Source organism: Passer domesticus, chromosome 5, assembly GCF_036417665.1.
Source record: "Passer domesticus isolate bPasDom1 chromosome 5, bPasDom1.hap1, whole genome shotgun sequence".
Taxonomy (NCBI): Eukaryota; Metazoa; Chordata; class Aves; order Passeriformes; family Passeridae; genus Passer; species Passer domesticus.
Window position 1 is genome coordinate 21,497,799 of NC_087478.1, and position 18,894 is coordinate 21,516,692.

The 18,894-nt window shown below is 39.8% G+C and overlaps 1 protein-coding gene across 2 annotated transcripts in view; it reads left to right on the top strand.

Annotated features, from left to right (window-relative positions):
• The first annotated feature begins 1,021 nt into the window (after positions 1-1,021).
• The window catches only part of FAM3C (FAM3 metabolism regulating signaling molecule C), a 28,300-nt gene continuing 10,427 nt past the window's right edge, over positions 1,022-18,894 (top strand). Inside the window, exons 1-4 of one of the 2 annotated variants that reach the window (XM_064422287.1) lie at positions 1,023-1,175; positions 13,033-13,092; positions 17,276-17,380; positions 18,512-18,541. In XM_064422287.1, the coding sequence (XP_064278357.1) occupies positions 13,080-13,092; positions 17,276-17,380; positions 18,512-18,541 (148 nt within the window). In that variant the 5' untranslated portion in view covers positions 1,023-1,175; positions 13,033-13,079. Of the gene's footprint in view, positions 1,176-13,032; positions 13,093-17,275; positions 17,381-18,511; positions 18,542-18,894 lie in introns of both variants that reach the window. The other variant, XM_064422288.1, reaches the window with a different exon arrangement.

Below are 18,894 nucleotides of genomic sequence, written 5' to 3' on the forward strand. Positions count from 1 at the left end.
ACATGGTTAAATTTAACACATTAAGCACTACCTGCCAAAGTATTATATATCTATATCATCTTTTAGAACTAAAAACTATAAATACCTTATTTCCTGTGTAATGTTCCCACTGAGTACTCCTTTGCTTAGATTATAGTATGCCTGAAACCTTGTTATGTTTTGAAAATTTACTAAAGGAATTACTTGATTGATGTTCAAATAACCATTTCATACCAATGACCAACTGGTCTCAAAGCATGCTATTTTAAAACCAATAAAAGAAATATCTATTGCCCAGAAGTCATTAAAATAAATATGGAAACTTCCTTTTGACTACCTGGGTGTGATATGCCCTACATTTTGGCTGTGGCTTTGTTCTCTACTAAGAGAAGTGCCACGCTGATTTTGTAAAAATGCTCTCTTGCTGGTTTAACAATAGTGGAATTTACAGGGGCTGGAGCTCTGCTTCTCCAGCACTTTCCATACCTACCCTAGCAATAGTCCAGCTGAGTTAGGCCAGTGGAAATCTTCCACAAAATAAAATGCTGTTCTTCCTGCTTGCATCCCTACCCACCCAACTACTTCTAACTCCCTACCCACTCCAACTTATGGTCGGGGTTAGAGGAAAATCAGTGCCAAAAAAAAAAAAAAAGATAAAGAAGAGACAGGGATTAACTTTTCTTCTTATGCAATAACACAGACTGCCTCAGTCCTGCTGATCACAATGTTTTTGAAACAAAAAGGTTGGACTTTATTTTAATACAGAAAATGCCTCTTCTATTCGGTAACAGAAGATAACTTCTGGTGTGTTTGGTCAAAAAAAAAAAAATTAAAAAAAGAGAAAAGGTGCGCAAAATATGAAAGAAAACAAGGAGAAACACCTCGGTGTCCATGTCGCTGCCGGGATGGCTGTGGGGCACGGCCGGCACGCCGTGTGCGGGGCGCTCCGCGGCTCCCGGAGCAGCGCAGGGCCGGGCCGGGCCGGGCCGGGCAGCGCGCAGCCCCGCGCCCCGGGGCGGAGCGGGGCGGGGCGGGGCGGCCCGGGTCCGCCACCGGCAGGGGGCGGGTGCTCCCCGCGCCTTCCTCCGGCTGCGCAGCGGCGGCGGCTCCGCTCGGTTCCTGCTCGGGCCGGGGCAGCCTTCGCGGCGCGGCCGCCGAGGGGACGCTGCGCGACCTGTCCGCGCCCTACAGCCCCGGTAGGTGCTCGCGATCTCCGCGGAGCTGCGCGGGGGGTGGCCCCTGCCCGTCTCCCGCCGGGCATCCCGCCGCTGGCTGCGCCGCCCGGGCGCGCATCGCCCGCCTGTGCGCGGGGCGGCCGCTGGCTGCCAGCCCCTGCCTCGCCGCTGGCTTTCCCCGGCGGCGCCCCGTCCCCGGGCCGCCCGGCCCTTCCCCCATGCCCGGCCGCCCCGGGAAGGGTGAGGTGGGCCGGGGCCGCGGGTCTGAGCCGGGGGCTCCGTCCCGTCCGTCCCGGCGCCGGGGCAGGGCCGGGCGGGGGCAGGGGCGAGCGCCCGGAGCCGCCGGCGGGGCCGCGCGGGGCAGCAGGAGCAGGGGCAGCAGGAGCAGGGGCAGCAGGAGGCAGCGGTCGGGTCGGCGGGACGGCCCGGTCCAGGGAAATGAGTGAAACGCTGGCAGCGTGGCAGCCCCTTCCTGCTGACACAAAGTCAGCCCGGTGGGAGCGGGGTGGTGCCGCTGCTCCGCGGCGGTGTTCCCCTGGCTCCCTCTGGAGCAGGGGGCCTTGGACGCTGTTGGTCCGTGAGCCGTAGGGCTCAGCTCTTGTTTAGTTAAAATGCATCGTTACAGGGGGCACCTCTGAACGCCTGAGGAAGTTAGATGTGGTGTTTGTAAAGAGATACTTGTCGAAGCAGCCTGTGTGCCTTGGTTACTGGCCTCTGAGTTGCTGAAGTAGCAAAACATATAGAAATTATATATTTTTTTCCTCTTAGATAAATGCTACCGTATGTTAAGTCACGTGTTAGGCTGAACCACTAAGGGTCTATGTAATTCACCTGATTTGTTTATTTTCCCATTTTCTCACATTCAAAAGAGGTTAAATCACAATGTAATAACTAGACCTGGGTGAAGATCTTTGCATATACCAGGTATTTTAATGTTCTGCGTGGCCTGTTATGCCGCACAGACTTGGAGCCCGTGGTGGCTCTTTGCTGGTGAACGCCGCTGACTGCTCCTCTCTTTTAACAAAATATTTATTTAATACTAATTGGGGAGTTATTTAGAAAAAGTATCAAAACCACAGACCCGCATCAGAAATAGCTACCTAATGACTGTCGCGTTGTTTTCTTTTTTTAAAAGCTTTCGAAACTTCTCAAGGTATGAGTATCTTCATTAGCACATATTTTCCCTCAGGCTTTCTTTTAAGTATGAAGAAATCTTTTTTAACCTTTGCTTTACATAGCTGTTTGTGTGGCAAAACAAGTTTTGTGACTTGCTTTAAGCCTGCAGGTAGGCTCTTCACAAGCTAATAGCTTGCTATTGTCATGTAATAGCATCTAATCGGTGCAGGATGGAGGAAGCACCTGTTGGTTGCAGGCCATTGCTTCCATGGCTTTGCAAAAGTGCTGCCCGTTCACCCAGTGGGAGCGCAGAGTAAACAGATGATAATCATTGCTTCACGGAACCACGAGTTCCCCCCAGCCTCTCTAAGCGCAGCCCGAGCGTTTCAGAGCATATGTGCTCTACATAACATGGTTTGGGTTAGAAGGCCCCTTAAAGACAATCTATTCCCAGCCCCCTGCCTTGGGCAGGGCACCTTCCACTAGACCAGGTTGCTTAAAACCCTATCCAAACCTGGCCCTGAGCGTTTCCAGGGATGGGTTACCTGCCACCTCTGGCAAACCTGTGTCAGTGTCCAGTCACTGTCCCAGTGCCAGCCTCAGGGGTACACTGCTCTAGTCCCTTGGGCACTGCGCCACCGCTACAACTCTTTGAGTGGCCACCCACGTTTAATGAGAACTGTTTGTGCTTATAGAAGGGAGGGATGATGTACACAGAGTTTAACATTTTAGTCAGGGGAACTTTGGAAAACTACTATATAAAAAAGTAAGTTCCTGAATGTTTAGTTTTCAGGTTTTGGGGGAAAATGCTAACATGCAAGAAACAGGTTTTTAATTTTTTCAATAAAATCATAAGATGAGTTGATACTGTGCAAAAATACCTGTCTACTTGCAAATTATTTGCAGCCTGAATATTAGATGTCCATAAAATGAATCCACAGCAGACACAGAGAACTTGTTCTTAAATATTTAAATTGATCAAAGAGAATTTGTTATTCAAATAGAACTTAGGCTCTGGTTTTTAAACTTGTAGTTCCATGAAGGCAGGGAGTTGACATGTGAGTGTAATGGCTGCAAGTCTTTCGAGTTATATCAGTAATCAGTATGTCCATGAGTCATTATATAGGTCATAAGTATGTTCATTTCTGAGTTTTTCACTAAAATTTGCTTAGGCATAATTATTGTAAACCTCCATGTTTTACTTGCCAGTGGCTAGCTGTGTTACCCCTGTGACAATTGTTTTGCTGCCAATGCTATTGGAATTATTGTAATTGTTTTGCAGTTTAGGGGGATCTATCTGAGAAGTCTCTCTTGTTCTAAACCCAAGATTATACATAAATTCTCAGAAAAAATGTAATTTGCATGAGTGTCAGAAATCCAATAGTCTTGCAGTGAGGTCATGACATGGGTGAGCAAAACTAGCAGCCCAATGCTGCTGCACTTTGCCCCTCAACAGTCTTGAAAGTTGTCCTCTAATCTATTATTAAAGTTATATTCTCTTTTGCTACATTAAGTTTCCATATTGAGCAAAATCATGTGAGCTGGAGCAGCCTGTCAGGTGAGCTCACCTATCTCATAAATTTTTATGCTTCCTAATACTATATATGCCTCAGGCCTCATGGCACAAGGACACAAGAGAAGGGAGATAAGGAAGTAACTTTGAACTGGTATTGCTGCTTGAAATCTCACTTCCTAGAATTTCTTAGATTAAGCATCTGTGACATATAAATAGGTGCCCCTGGCTTATTGCTTCATCATCTAAAATTCTGTGTCTGACCATGAATCCAAGCACAGTCTCCTCATACTTTTGTTAAGGGTATACGCATCCTGAGAGGACTTTAGGAAATTTTTTTTGTTAAAATAAATAAATTAATATATTTCTGGATAATTTGTAACTAATTCCATCCTGTAATTTGTTTCCATATGCTTGTGTCTTGGTGTTTTCCACAAATTTAAAAATCTTATCCTTCTTCAGTAGTTCATTGATGTTTATAATAAGTGGTGGATGACTATATTAAATGGTATTTCACCCAAGGTTCCTGAAATTCAATCACACTGAAGTTGTCACATTAACAATAGTTACCCTTTTGGAATTGTTCAACTGTCTTTGCTCTCCATATACAGTACTGTATTTTTATAATACAAAAATAGTTTGTATCTTAATTTGCAGACTGAGCTGCACCGTAGCATTTTCCATCCTTGGCCTCACATATCCTCAGTGCCAAGAGAATGTGGAAGAGAGGAGAACCTCTGTGAGACTATCAGTTCAGAGGGAGCTGCTGGAGTAAACTTTGCCCTCCATTCGATGTTACTGTTGAGTCAGTATTAGTGGCAGAAAATTGCACAATATGTTTACGTATGCAAACACGTGCTAGTGCTCATGACAGTCCAGTTAAAATCTTAACATTGAAATTAATTACAGTCTCCCCTCTATTTATAAGACTTGCTTTCTGGTGACTGGCTGGTTTCCTTCCCTTCTCCCACCCTCTCTCCAGTTGTCTTTTGTCTGAAGAGAAAGTAACCATCAAAGGTTTCTTATTTTATTTTTTATTTTGATCTGTTTTAGTATCATCAGTTAGTTGAGTCATCATTTCACAAACGTTTAGGCTTGTATTTGCTAGTATTGCTGCTGCTAGGAAGTTGCTGACCTGCTCCCAGGCAGTTAATTCTGCTTTTGGATAAGCCTTGATACTCTTCACTTTCTGGGGGAGGTGGCTGATGGAACTGCCATGGCTGCTTGTGTGCTTGCTGGTCAGCTGAGTATCAATGACACTTGAATGGTTTTGGAACTGCATTTGAGGTGATTCAGGCAGAGGTTTATTAAAGGAGTTCCTGTAACAGTTAGATAATTTCTCTTAGAAGAGCATGATCCAGAGGGGATCCCATCAGGAGTTGTGAGATATCAGCATCTTTGTGTGTCAGGTGTGCATAGTCTCAGTGGTAAGGTCTCTGATAAGCACCTTTCTGTCACTGAGGGATGCCATTCCTCAAAGGAGTTTATATGTCCTAATGTAGTAAATTTCTACAGAGATAATGACATACAGTGAATTGCTATGCAGCATAATTTTAGATTTCCCCACTCATGATGATGCTTAGATTATAACATCTTAAAGGATAGAAAATATCTATGTTGGATTTTAGTTAGCAGATGAATACCGGTTGTTAAATATTAAAGTGTACAAATTATGTAAATATATAGTATACAAAAAGAACACATTGTCCCTAGATTTTTTTTTCTGTAAAATTATTCCTCACAGATATAGCTTATGGTTTTGGTAGTGGTTACTGTAAGATTGCACCTAGCCAAAATGTAGGCTGTGGATCTTTATTCTGATATCTCATGCTCAGAAACCTAGAAGCTATAGGTTTTGGGGCTGTTTTGTGTGTCTTCAGTAGGAAGAGGCGAATCACTCTAGAGCTGTTAAGAATCATGTCACTGACTGACCTCCTCTTCATTTTCAAGTACGTTTCACCTATCACTCACAAATGATGGCCTGTCCAGTGCTAATATGGACCAGTAGCAATGACTTGCCTGCAGCACAGAAGCACTTTGGTTCTGGGTGCCTCATGCACGTGAGGTTATCAGGCACCAGCAGCAGTCTCATATGTGCATTGTGATCCCATTAGCAGTGTCCTGTAGGCATAGCATGGTCTGTGGAACTGCTGCTGCCCTTCTTCCCAGAGCTGGTATGCAGTTCTTTCTCCACTAGGTGCTCTTTTAATCCTGCAAAGCGCCAAAACCTACCCAAATGCTACCTCACGTGGGAGATGAGTTGATGAAAAGGGGCTCCACAGTGGAGCATGGATTTCAGTGTCCCTTAGAACAAGACAAACTGCAGACTCCAGCAATGCTGTGGGCAGTGACTGTCACAGGGGAGTACCTTCCCCCAGTTTCCTCATGAGATCAGCATGTACTTTGCTGGGATGAAGTGGAGAACTAAGTTGGTGAATGAAGTTCAGAAAGTTGTCCTTGATGACTTTATCTATCTGAACTTCAATATGTGATATTATCCAACCCCATGAAACACAGAGCTAAGATTCTCTTCAATAGATATGTCAGCAGCAATGGTACGATTTACTTCATCACATATAAATAGTGTGGATTTAGGGACCATAAATCACATTCTTAACTACAGGATCAGTAAATTTTTGTAATAATTGAGAAGAGTCTTCAAAGTATGGATTGAGTGCTTATAAGGCTATTTTTTTTATTGTTGATTGGTTGTGTTGCCTTTTTTTTTTTCTTGGGTTGGTTTGGTTTTGTTGTTTTAATTGCAGAAGGAATGTGGGTTAAGTTTCATTCTCTGTGGGGCGAATGAATGCCTTAGTACTTTTATCTCAGCTTCTCGGGATTCAGAAGAATTTTTCAGTGTTTGAGACTGACTAGTTTATGTGTTGCCTAAGGTGAAAGTACTGGCTTGGTGCCACTAGCAAAAGTTTGCATGGACAGTGATTTGACATGTCATTTGGGAAAGATTTGTTTTGCACATGAAGTTTCAAAACACTCCAGCACAATGCTGCTTCTCATGTGTATTTCCTTTCCTAAAAGTGAAACCACCAAGTGATAGTCACAACACAGGACATGCAACAGTAGCTGAAATAAGCCTGAGTTTAATTTCCTACATGTATCTACATTCATTTGTTGTAGATATAATTTGATAGAAGTAAAATAAAATCTTGTATTTGCAAGCAAACACTTTGGTCTGATTCAGTTGTCTAGAATATCAAAATAAATATTGATATGTATATGGAAGAACACATTTCTTATAAGAAGTCTAATTTTTATAAGAAATTAATAATTTTACTTCATGGTACCATTTGTCACAAAGGAGAAGAGAAAATGTCTTCCTAAGTCTCTAAATTTTTCTGTGTGGACAAACCTTTTCCCTATGTGGAATTCTGTCAGAACCTCAAAGAATTTGAATGGATGTAGGAGTGCTGCCTGTGGGGAGCAACTACTGGGGTCATAGCCTGTATTTCCAGAACACACAAAGGGTGCATGATTATACAATAAAATTGAGTTATACTATTTACTTTTTAAAATATATAATTCTTTTCCATATGTATCCTTCACTAATTTCAAATTAAAATAATTGTATAAACATATTGGACAAACTATTCATAGCCTAGCAGAAAAGTAAGCAGTCATCTGGATAAGAAAATGCATCCTGCATTTAAAACAGTATTAAATGATTTTGAATGTCTCAGCTCTTTTGTCCATGGCATATAATCCAGGTTGGCACAACCACAGGTTTAAAACCAGAAGCCACATAAGAATAGCTAATGCTGTCCTTGACGTATCTAATTCACTGTGTAATATTGAGTAAAAAAAACACCACTGCTCTGAGCTGCTTAAACATAACACACTGAAATATCTTATCAACAGAGGCTGGATTAAACACAGTGTTGTTTCATTGATTATATTTTACCAGGTATGAAAAGCTAATTCTTTTTTGCTTGTTTGAAGGATTTTTTGCTGTTCTCTGGCAGGAATAAAATGTATGTGCTAATAATTGAGGAATGCTAAAAAAAAAACCCCAAAAACCACCAGCAAAAGACAATGTCCTAATCTACTGAAGTCTTGGAAATAAAATGTCAAGCGATTTTTTTGTTGTTGTTGCCTTTTTTTGTTGTTGTTGTTTTGGGGGATTTTTTGAAGGTTTTTTTGTTGTTGTTGCCAAGTAATTTTGAACACTTCTTTAACTTCAGTATAGTGTATGCTACTCATATTAACAAATAGCAGATATATAAAAAAACAGGTATAACATTATTTGACCGTGCTAGAAAGTGTGCAAACACTTAAGTCCTGTTGTGGGGGGGAAATCTCCCCCTGAATTGAATGCAAAGCATCTAAGGCTGCCACACATTTAATATTATATAACCTGAGTACAGATTTGCATGTAATAGTATAGAAATGTGGGCTTAATATTGAAGAGGATATTGGCTCACACCTTGTAGACTTGTATCTGTGTTAAGAAAATCTGTCTCTGTTTCCAGACATTTATGATGATTTACAGCTCCTTTTAAATTTTTTGTTTATCCTCGTAACTGTAAGGTTGTTTTTCTTTAATGTTGTAACTACAAATAGGTAAGAGGCAGCCAGAGAATACTGAGAACAGTTATTCTCAGCAATTTTTTAGATTATAAAAATATATATTTAAAGTAATAATGCCTTCAATATCTATTTTAGATTTGCTATAAATAGTGTTTTTAAAAAGATATATTTATTTCTGTAACAATTTAGAATTACATCTTGAAGATAAGAGATAAAGATGTCTGATCATGACTTCTCTCTTTCACAGTTCCTTGCAGAGCAGACTTGAGTCTTTTATCCCTTAGTTGGTTTATTTAGGTCATGTAATTCTTATCTAGATTCTTCCATTTGGGGATTATGCATTGAGATAGATTTAGAAAAAAAACTGCGCATGGCTCTCAGTTAAAATTCAAGATAGCACACAGAGCAGGGTATTTTTTGTTTATTTAGGCAGAGCAGAGTAATTGCTTTTTGTTCCATACACAGCAGTCCTATCAGTGCAGTTCACAATGAACAGTTACACTTTTGTGGCAGTATGACATTGTTGACCCCAATATTAGAGAGCTGCTATAATCTCTTTTTCCATTTCTGCTGCTTATTTTGCTGCACTTTATGTCAATTTTAGAGTATATTACTTTCTGTTTTATTAAATATTGTTGTTTATTTTGGGACTTCTTCCTAATCAGCTAAGGTCAGAATTCAAAATTATCTTGACTTTCCAATTTCTTGCTTCTCATCTTTGCTTGTTTTTGTGTGCCCATTTTGTAAGCATAATCCACTCATTTTATCAAATTGCTAATGGAAATACTATTATCCTGGGAATGAAACAGACTAATCTACATGTTTCATTATCATTCTTCAAACCATTAATTACAGTCTTATTTGAAACCCCTTTTAAACCAAAGTTTGTGGCAAGTGGCCGCAGCTTTCTGCACAGTAAGCAGGGCAGAGGCTGTGCTCCTGCCCCAGTCAAGTGTGTCCCATGGCACCATCTCTGGACAAGTGTTGAGAAGAGCCTGATAAAGAATTAACCAAATTGAATAGCATGCAGCTTGAAACTGAAATCTGCACTTCATTCAGTGTTAAGTCAGTGAGGCAGGATTAATAGGAACTGTTAATATTTCAATTTCTCAATGCAGTTTCCTCTTGCACAATGATTCTAGGAGAGAAACTTGCATGATGACTACTCTGTCTGACACATGAATGTAGAAAGAACTCAGTCTTGATGTGTTAGAAACTTTTTATGAGCTGACAAAATATGATGCTTGGAAGGATTATAGGCTTGTAATTTTCCTAAACAAAGTAGTTATAAGCTTCCTCCAGGAAGGACTTAGCAGTGTTCCCTCAAGAGACACAGGTTACTTTTAAAAGGAAGCATCTGCTGGTCTACTTATTGAAACTAGTTTAGGTATGAACAAAAATACGTGCAGTAGCTCTGTGGCGTTATCTATTAAATGTTTTGTATTTTTTTGAGTATGTCGTAGCACAGAAGTTAATCAACAAGTGGAGCAGAATGGGGGAAAGCCCTTTGATTTTCTCTTCCTTTTTTTTCTTGTTAGCTGCTGTTTTCTATGCCCTATGGATTTTTAGACTGTCTTGGGGGCTGTGATACTGGTTGCTTTTTTTCTGCATCCTTGTGTAACTTCAGCTCTGAGCTGTCTTTCCATATATCCTCTCCCTGGTAGTTTGTATCGAGAATAAATAATTTTTTTCTGCATGGATAGATGTGCAACTCCATGCAGGGAACTGGACAGTGACATGCCAGCATTCAAGAAAGATTTATAACCTCTAATTTCTTGTCTTCTCCTGTTCAGTTTCTTTTGTGGATAACTTTTAATTTCAAGGCACTGCTGCACAAGAGAATTTTTGGTTTTTTTCTGCTGTCCAAGTTGTAGACCTTGACTGAAAAACTTCCTGAGTTTTGTGGTAAGAACACAGTCTGAAGAAAAAGAAAAAAAAATCCATATTTAAGTCACATAATGCTTCCCAAACCCAGCCATTTTACTTTGCAACTTGAAGATGTTGGTGTTGTCTGTTGCCTGTTTTGTGGTGTTTTCCTTGGCCTGTGCATCCCTATGGGGTTCTGCTGTCCTGTCAGCCCTGCTGTGGGCTACACATCCTGCCTCAGTCTGTAATAAGTGATACAGGGGAGCCTTTTTGACTGCCTGACAGAGAATGATGTAGTAATAAATGATTATCTGTATTACTTGACACTCATGACTCACGAGGATACTAAAGTTCTAATTCTCCTGCCTCTGCTTGATGGAGTATTACATCAAAGAAGAGAAAAATAGTGTTTGGGTTATTTTGGCCTATTTCTAAAGCAATCAAAGGAATGTTGTTGGTACTGCTTTTGTGAATCTAAGTTTGAGCAAACTCAATTGTAATCCTATGTTCTTTGTTTTTAAATAATCCTAAAATGTGCACTATTAAAAATGCCAAACAAATTTTCTAATCAGTTCAATAATTTCAGTTATGTCTAATACTGAAGATGTGGAGTAATGGTCCATAAGCATTTATAAGGGTTCACAGCTTATCTTGTTTTATTCCTGTTCTGTCTTGAAATACTTCAAAAAACCAATCAAGATAATAAGTATAGGAAAGGACTTGATGTCCATAAATTATTTTCCCACTGCTGGAAAGTGCTCTGCAACACTTGTCTCTACTGTAGCACTACTGTATTATTTGGTAAATCAAACATCATGATTTTTCAGTATACTGTAATTTAGGAAAAGAATCACTAAATTTTTAAAATTCAAGTTGAGGCATAGCATACTCATTTTTCCTTTTTCTAAATCAAAAAACATTCCACACTTAAAGAATGCATATTCTTATTTGTTGATTGCTAAAAATAATGCTCCCTGAGACAGGTGAAAGATGATTTTGGGATAAAAGCAGTCAAGGTTAGATCATGTTTCACTTAGATTTTTCTTTCTGATTTTGTTCATGTTCTTTTTTCATGCTTTGAATTCATTATGTGTTTTTGTTCAGAGTAAAACAAAGAAAGAAACTTCTTTTTTTCAGTGCAGACTTAAAACAAGCTTGTAACTGTTCAAAGTACAGCCAGTGTTTATTATAACATTGATATATTTCTGGGTGTCTGGAAGAAGCCTAAAATAATTCTGTTCGCAGACTTTGAAATAAAATTAGTTTATCTGCCCTGACAGATTCTTTTTTGCCTTTTTACAAGACAGATAAATACTAGCTTTCCCTGAAAGTTATTATATGAGGATATAATATGTGTGGCTACAGCTAAATGGATATATTATGGTCTATAATATGCAGTGAGATTTCCTTTACAGTACAATAATAGCACTGAAAAACATTTGTCTGCTTTTAAACTTAGGTGATAGCTATTTTCAAGAATAAAAAGAATAGAAATAAATGTTTCTGTATTTGCAATTTTTTTTCCTGCTTATTTCTCTCCTGACCATTTCCAAGTAATCTTGAAGGGATAGAGCAAAATGACTGAATCTTTGACAAAGAGGATCTGGACACAAGTCACTGAACTTGAAGATACTGAACTAAGTGAAGGCAAAGGTTTTCTGCATAATACCAATTTTTTCTCCCTAGTATAGACCACAAGACTATGTGGGTGTTTTGGTGCTTGTCTCCAAATAATTTGTATTTCTAATAACAAAAGTTTTTCTAATAATTTCTAAAGATAATGTTTTTTATGTTTTTCAAAATCATGACATAGGACTGCAGAGGGTTAGGGATGCTATAGCTTCTGTGATGGGGGTCTGGGAGAGCTGCTTGGATTAGAGTGAGAGCTGATTATGTTTTTTCCAATGTGGCCTTAGTGTAGATGATTCCCCCGATTCAGGGATCTTGTTGAAAGTCGAGGCAGATGTCCAGGCTCAGTGGAACATGAGCCCCCCCAGGACTGAGCAGAGCCAGGAGCAGCTCTGGCTCTGCAGGTGGAGTGCAGATTTGGTACGGCCTCTGGACCCTGCATTGCAGGGAGGAGGAGGTGGTGGGAGCTTTTATCCAGAGCCTGTGGAGTTTGTGGCCCACTTTGTGTGGTGACATGGTCTTCTCAAGAAGCTTGTGGATGCTTAGGCGCTGTTTGCTTAGAGTGGTTTTCAGTTTATTCTGAAATAATTTGAGTGCTAGGGTTGGTGCTTCTGTTATTGTTGACCATCATGTTATTCCTCTGGCTGTACCTATGAGTGACGTTTTTGTAACGTAGAGATTAAAGTGTTGACCTTCTTTCAACTCCATTAAATGTAGTTTTTGTAGTATCCTAGAGACCAAAATGTTTAAATCTTTTCTCTCCAAAGCACAGTTTGCTATGCTGTGTTACCAAATAGCAACTTGCACCCAGAAGCAGGTAAGGTTTTGAAGGAGTGCAGGTGGAGTTGTTGACTTTTACCACATAACTTTAGGAAACTAAATACTGCTTAGATACAGCACTGATAAGTACTTAGGTCACAAATTGAAGGACTGAGAGTTAAACTGAATTTATCGGGGATTAGATGAAATTAGAAATTTTTTCAGAATACTTGTTTTGTGGAGAAATAAATGAAAGCAAGGCATCAGAAACCCATCTTAAATCTTCCCTTAACCATGAGTGTTAAGAAATAGGTATTCAGAACAATCATCAGTAATTTTATTGACTAGAAAGTCTATGGGGTTTTTTGCTCATCACAAAAGTGCTTTTTTGGCTGTAATTATGGTGAAGTGGTTTTTAGTTTGTTTTGTTTTTTTTTTGTTTGTTTCCCATAGGTGGCTGCTTTAATGCAATAGTGTCATTAGCTTGCTGAAGACTAAACATGAGAATAGCAGGTAAGTATGCTCAGTAAAATCAGACTGTGGTAATTTATGAAACATCTGCTATGGACAACATTAACAAGTTGTGACAATAAGGTTTTAAAGTCATAGAATCATAGAATACCAGGTTAAAAGGGATCTCAAGAATCATCTGGTCTGACATTTCTTGTCAGAAGCATGGTTAGACAAGATAGCTGTCATATGAAAAGTGGCCATTTCCTCAAACCTTTAGTGTTTGATTAGTCTGTGAGCATACCAGGAAAGCTGAGACTCTTGTGCCTGTCTAATCTGTGTCCTGTTATGGGGACCTTTCAATGAACTTCCTTTTCATTTGGGTGGATCTTGAGTGACTGGTAGTGCATATTTTTGTTACTCATTGGTGTAAAATTCTTTTGCTTTGCTGTTAGAGATATAGTCAATAAAATATAGAGCATGCTCAGTAAGGGGTGGTCATACATTGGAGGCAGGTAAGTTTGGGATGATGTTGTGAGTTAATGTTACAATTAAGTTACAAAGAACCAAGATCACCTAAGGAGAGTGATTTCACTACCATTTCTGGTTCAGCAGAAAGATACCTGCTCCTGTCTCCCTTGGTTGACAGGTGCTGTGCAGGTTTATCAGCTGCAAAGTACCATCTGATTTTAACAGAGGCTGACCAAGGTGTTTCCACTCTGCTTTCACCCTCTGTTACCTGCTAACACGTGCTTGAGGTTGCAGATTGTGTATGTATGGAATTGCTGTGGGATAGGTTTTGAGCATACTCACAGCATTCCATCCAGGAAATAGCAGCTGTGTTTCACCCTATAATTTTCATACTGCTATAGCTTTCTCTAATTTGAGCCCTAGCCCAGCACTGTCCAGCCAGATTTTAAAATGGCCAGTGTTGGGGAATCCAGTCTTCCTGGGGAGATTATTCCAATGGCCAGTTGTTCACATTGTGACAAATTTTCTGAGTCTAACTGGAATCTTCCCCACAATAACTTGTACCCACTAGCCCTCTTGTCTTCCTTGCTAAAAGGGAGTCTCCAACTTCTCTGTAGCCACCCTTGAAATACTGGAATGTGGTACTAAGATCTCCTGTAAGTCTTCACAAGGCTGAACAAACCCAGCAGGCTCAGCCTTTCCTCATCTAGCAGGCTTCCCAGTCCTTTGATTATCTTTGTGTTGGACTGTCTCTAGATTGTCCGTGTCTTTTTTCTTTTTTTCTTTTAATAGCAGTGTCCAACACTGCAGGGAGTGTAACAAGTGTGGCCTGACAAGTGCTGTGCAGAGAGGAATAATGACTTTATTTCTGTCTGCTGGTGATGCCCTTCTGATGCAGTCCAGCATCCTGTTGGCTTCTTTGCCAGCACCTTCCATTTGTATTGAGTTGGTTGTCTACCAGAATCCCCTAGTCCTTTTCCACAGATCTGCTCCCCAGCTGGGTAGATTCCAGTCTGTTCTTTACTGCTGGGTTATGGTTTCTGTGGTGGAAGATTTTACACTTGTCCTTGCTGAACTGGTAGCGTCAGCCCACTCTTCCAGCCTATCCAGGTGTTCCTGCAGGTGGCTCTGCCTTCAGACATGCCTCCTTCCACTCAGTTTGGTAACCTCGTCACACTTTGTCAGGGGGCACTTCACTTAAGTGGCATAACAGGCATTGCTGTTCTACTTTATTGGTGTTTAATGAAACCCATTTTGGAATTGGGATGGTGGAAGAGCAATCACTTTGTTAAAATGCTCTAGCTGATCTGCAGTGACTGCTTAAGCTGCTATGACTTGACGTATTTTGGCTGCTGTTTCTGTAAGATGATGAAGGAATAAGGAAATGGCAAATGGTTGGTTTCAGCCATTTCTTCCCTGCCTCACTAAAATTGCTATGTGCTGTTTTAAGTGTCTGAAACTTTCTGAATGGTCACTGGGAGTTTGAAAACTGTAAGAGCCTTTTCATAGAGCTAAGTTACTGTAGTACAGCTTTGAGAAACTAAATCTACTTGACAGAAGGGATAGTGGTTGTAAAAATAAGATCTTTGCTAATATAATGTTAAAAGAAAACATTATTTTTGACATTTTGTCACAGTAGAATAGCCTTTGTAGCAATGGAATAAATCTGAGTTTCTGGTGTGTTGCACTTTTCTCAATAGTTAGAGTGTTATTTTTCAGAAGGAGAAACTGTTACCTCTTCTAGAAAAAAATTACACCTTTTCCAAGAGCTTGTTAATGCATACAGTTTTTGTCACTACTCCTAATTTTGCTTTATTAACCACAATATGTATAACTGGAACAAATCTGCTAAAGTGAATCTGATAAAGAGCTGGAAAATGCTCCAATTCTTGGGGGCCTGATTCACCTGGAAAATTACTTTCCAAATGGGTTTAGGTTTTTTTTTTTCCCTTCTGTCCAACAATTTTTTTTTTTTTTTGCTAAAAACTGCAAGTAGATATGGCAATTCCTACAGGATGTTTCATCTGTAGCAAACATGCCAGTTTGCTGTTCAAATGCTTAAGGAACCTTCTAGGAGATTTCTTGCTGTTCCTTTGAGGGAGCACTTGCAGTTCAGTTGAAAAACTGAGAATATAGGGTAGAGGGGATGGTTGGTCCTCAGACTGAGTTCTTGTTCATCTCACATACTATATACTAAAACATGCTCTCCAAATGCCACTTGCTAGATGACACATTCAAAATCAGGTACCATATTGTGGTTTTAAGCAGTGTTGCTTGGAAAACCTTTACCCCATTTCTTAACATATGTTCAGATCATCTGTTTGCACATGGTTCTCTTCCTTTCAAGTGCAGTGATCTTTGGAGTTCCAGCATAATATTTTTAAGCTAGGTTTGCACCTGTGTTTTCTTGCATCATAATGTGTGTGTGCTCACACAAGAAAAAGACCAAACTACAAGCGAAAAACCCTTGTATCTTTCTTCATCTTTCTTTTTTTTTTTCTATGCTCTTATCTTTTTTCAGCCTTCTGGGAGGACTGATTAGCATCTCTCATCCTTCTGAAGGCTGAGTAATCTGTCTATTTTAAGATTTTCTGAGCAGCCCATCACAGCAGCAGTCTGAGATCTGCAGGAGTATATAAGTTTGGTTTTTTTTCTAGAGGATTTGGCTGGCAATCTGAGAAAAAGAAGCATGCTTTAAGGTTGATTCTTCCAACCAGTTTGATATACTGTGGTGAGATAGGAAGGCAGGATGTTGATCAGATGCCTCCTCACCTGCCTTGTACTCTCAGTCAGTAGTTTTTAGTCAGTATTTTACAGTCAGTTAAGAGTGGAGTATTCTGTGAAAATGTATTGCAAATTATACTAAAAAAAGGGTGAGGTTTGTGGCTGTATCACATACATTTCCATTTCAGATGTAAGCTGCTGTGGCTGTGTGCTTACAGCTCTTCTCCCAGGAAGTAGATTGGCCACTCAGCACTGCAGGAACTTAGCCTTGTAAAACTTAGAACTGCCTACTTCAGTATATTAAAAGGGAGGCAGGAGGGGTACTGCTTTTTCTTGCTTGTTTTAAAATAGGCTCTGAGTCATCAAACTTGCTTTCTGAAGGTCATTAATATACATTTCTGAAAAGTAAGTGAGAATGCTTGGTTCTGGTTGGCTGGTGGTTTGGGCTGGTGGTTTTTGTTGTTGTTGGTCGGTTTTTTTGAATGTCATACTCAGAGCTGACTGACCATAGTAGCCAAGCTGCAGTATATAAACAAATCCCTAATCACTCAGTCATATTAAAACAGAGGTAGCTCCAGCTGAGGGCAGGGGAAACACAGTATTGGTGAACAGTGAGGAACCAGGTACTTATGGCTAAGAGCATGCAAGGAATGGGAAAAGTGGGAATTTTGTCTTTGGATAACAGCCAGGTAGATCATCTTAGTTCCTTTGGTTAAGCTGGATTTTCATGGAAGTCTGGTTTCTCCTGGCTGCTGAGCTGAGTTGGTGTACTAAAGTGTCAGACAAGCATGAATTCAGAGAAAGTTAAGACCGGAGTGCATTGCATAACCTGATGGATTGGTGCAGTTCCATCCTACATTATAATATCCATCCTACATAATAATATCCACCCTTTTTTCAGATTTATTCTGTTTAGTAGATCCACAAATGATCATCCTGTTTCTGAGTTCCCCCGGAATGTAATCTGATACACATTTCTCATGTTGCTAATTTCGGTAAACTAATGTTACCATTTGCAGGTAATTTTTTGAAACATTTTGTTTCTTAACAGGTGCTGCAAAGTTGGTAGTAGTCATAGCAATATTTTTATTGACGTTTTATGTCATATCTCAAGTGTTTGAAATAAAAATGGATGCAAACTTAGGACACATATTTGGTAAGTGATGACTTTGTTTTCTCTGGACATTTATTAATATTTACTTGAGGCTTTATCAAGAATATTACATTAGTTTTTCCTGAGCTCTTCAACTTAAGAATTGTTTATCTTTAGTATGTGTGCTTATTTTTTTACATGTAATATGTGTATTAAATTATTTCCTGTATGAAATATTTAGCCTACTCTCTTAATAATTTTGATTCTTTTGTCTGCAAAGGATACATAATTTTACCTCCTTTTTTGTCTACTGGAAATGAAGTCTTAGTGTAGAGTAATAAATCAGACTACTTGAATCATGTTTCTGGAAATCTGTGCTCTGCCTTACTACTGCTAAAGAGATTTAGAATTTGTTTTGGGGGTTTTTTTTCTCTTGTGCAGGTATGCTACCATGTTAAGTTGAATGTGCAGTAATCAAAACATTTCAGATGTGCACAGGTGTTCTACACAGATAAAGATTAGCAGTTGAGGTATCTCAAATTTCAGAGTCTATTTTGAACCAGAGTTTTCTTTCAAGGTGCTTTTTATTACCAAAAAAAAAGCCTCATACAATGTTTGGTACATGGGTGGAGTTTGTGTTCTTTAGTTCTGGATTACTGCAGCGTGAGCTGCCATCTGAAGCAGTCAGCAGAGACATCTCTAGTAATTGTTGAGACAGAGGTGTCATTCAGGTGTCATTCACTCGTGTGCATGGTGGGGGCACTTGTGTCTCTTCATATCTCAGGAAAGGGAGTCATGAATGGTTGGGTTGAAATACACCTGAACTGCAGGCTTTCAGTTTAGGTGATAGGAACCCCGTGCCATTGAAGCTGTAAGGAGGGAATTAATTTTACTTCAATCCCCTGAATTCCATAAATTCTCAGAGGTGTTGGATCTCTGTGGGTTTTTGCTCCACGACTCTCTGAGAGCCATAAATGAAAGCAGTGCTTCTGAATGGGATTCCTAATCACTTTAATTCTCCTAAGGCATAAAAGTTGTTTTTTCTTGCAGCATAATTTTCAGGTGGATTTGATACTTCATTTCAACCAGCCTGTTTTTATAGGGGTACAGAAAGATTTTTACATTTATAGGATATGATATAGCAGATGACACTTTAATAGTAACATCTTGTAAAACTTTCTTTTTTCATTTTAGCTAGATCAGCATTGGATGCAGCTGCACGCTGTGAGTATTCATAGGCATGTATTACTGCTGTGCCTTGCTTTTACTAATAACAGAAAGACTGATGAATTTTCATAGTTAAGAAAGTCTTAATTACACTTCAAATGCAATCAGAAACTAATTTTCCTCTTCTCCTGATTTTCCTAAATTTCTGGTAAAGTCTGTTTTGTAGTTTTGGCTTGTGGCTTTTGATGATGGTGGCAGAGCAAGCAGCAGGGTGAGAACAAGAAGTTGTAATAATGAGGTGCTTCAGGAGCTTAGATTATTTTAAAATGCTATGTAACTACGGATGAGATAGTGTTTGCTCTCTTCCTTGAATTCCTTCAGAATATATTTGTCTGTTGGCCTACCTGTGG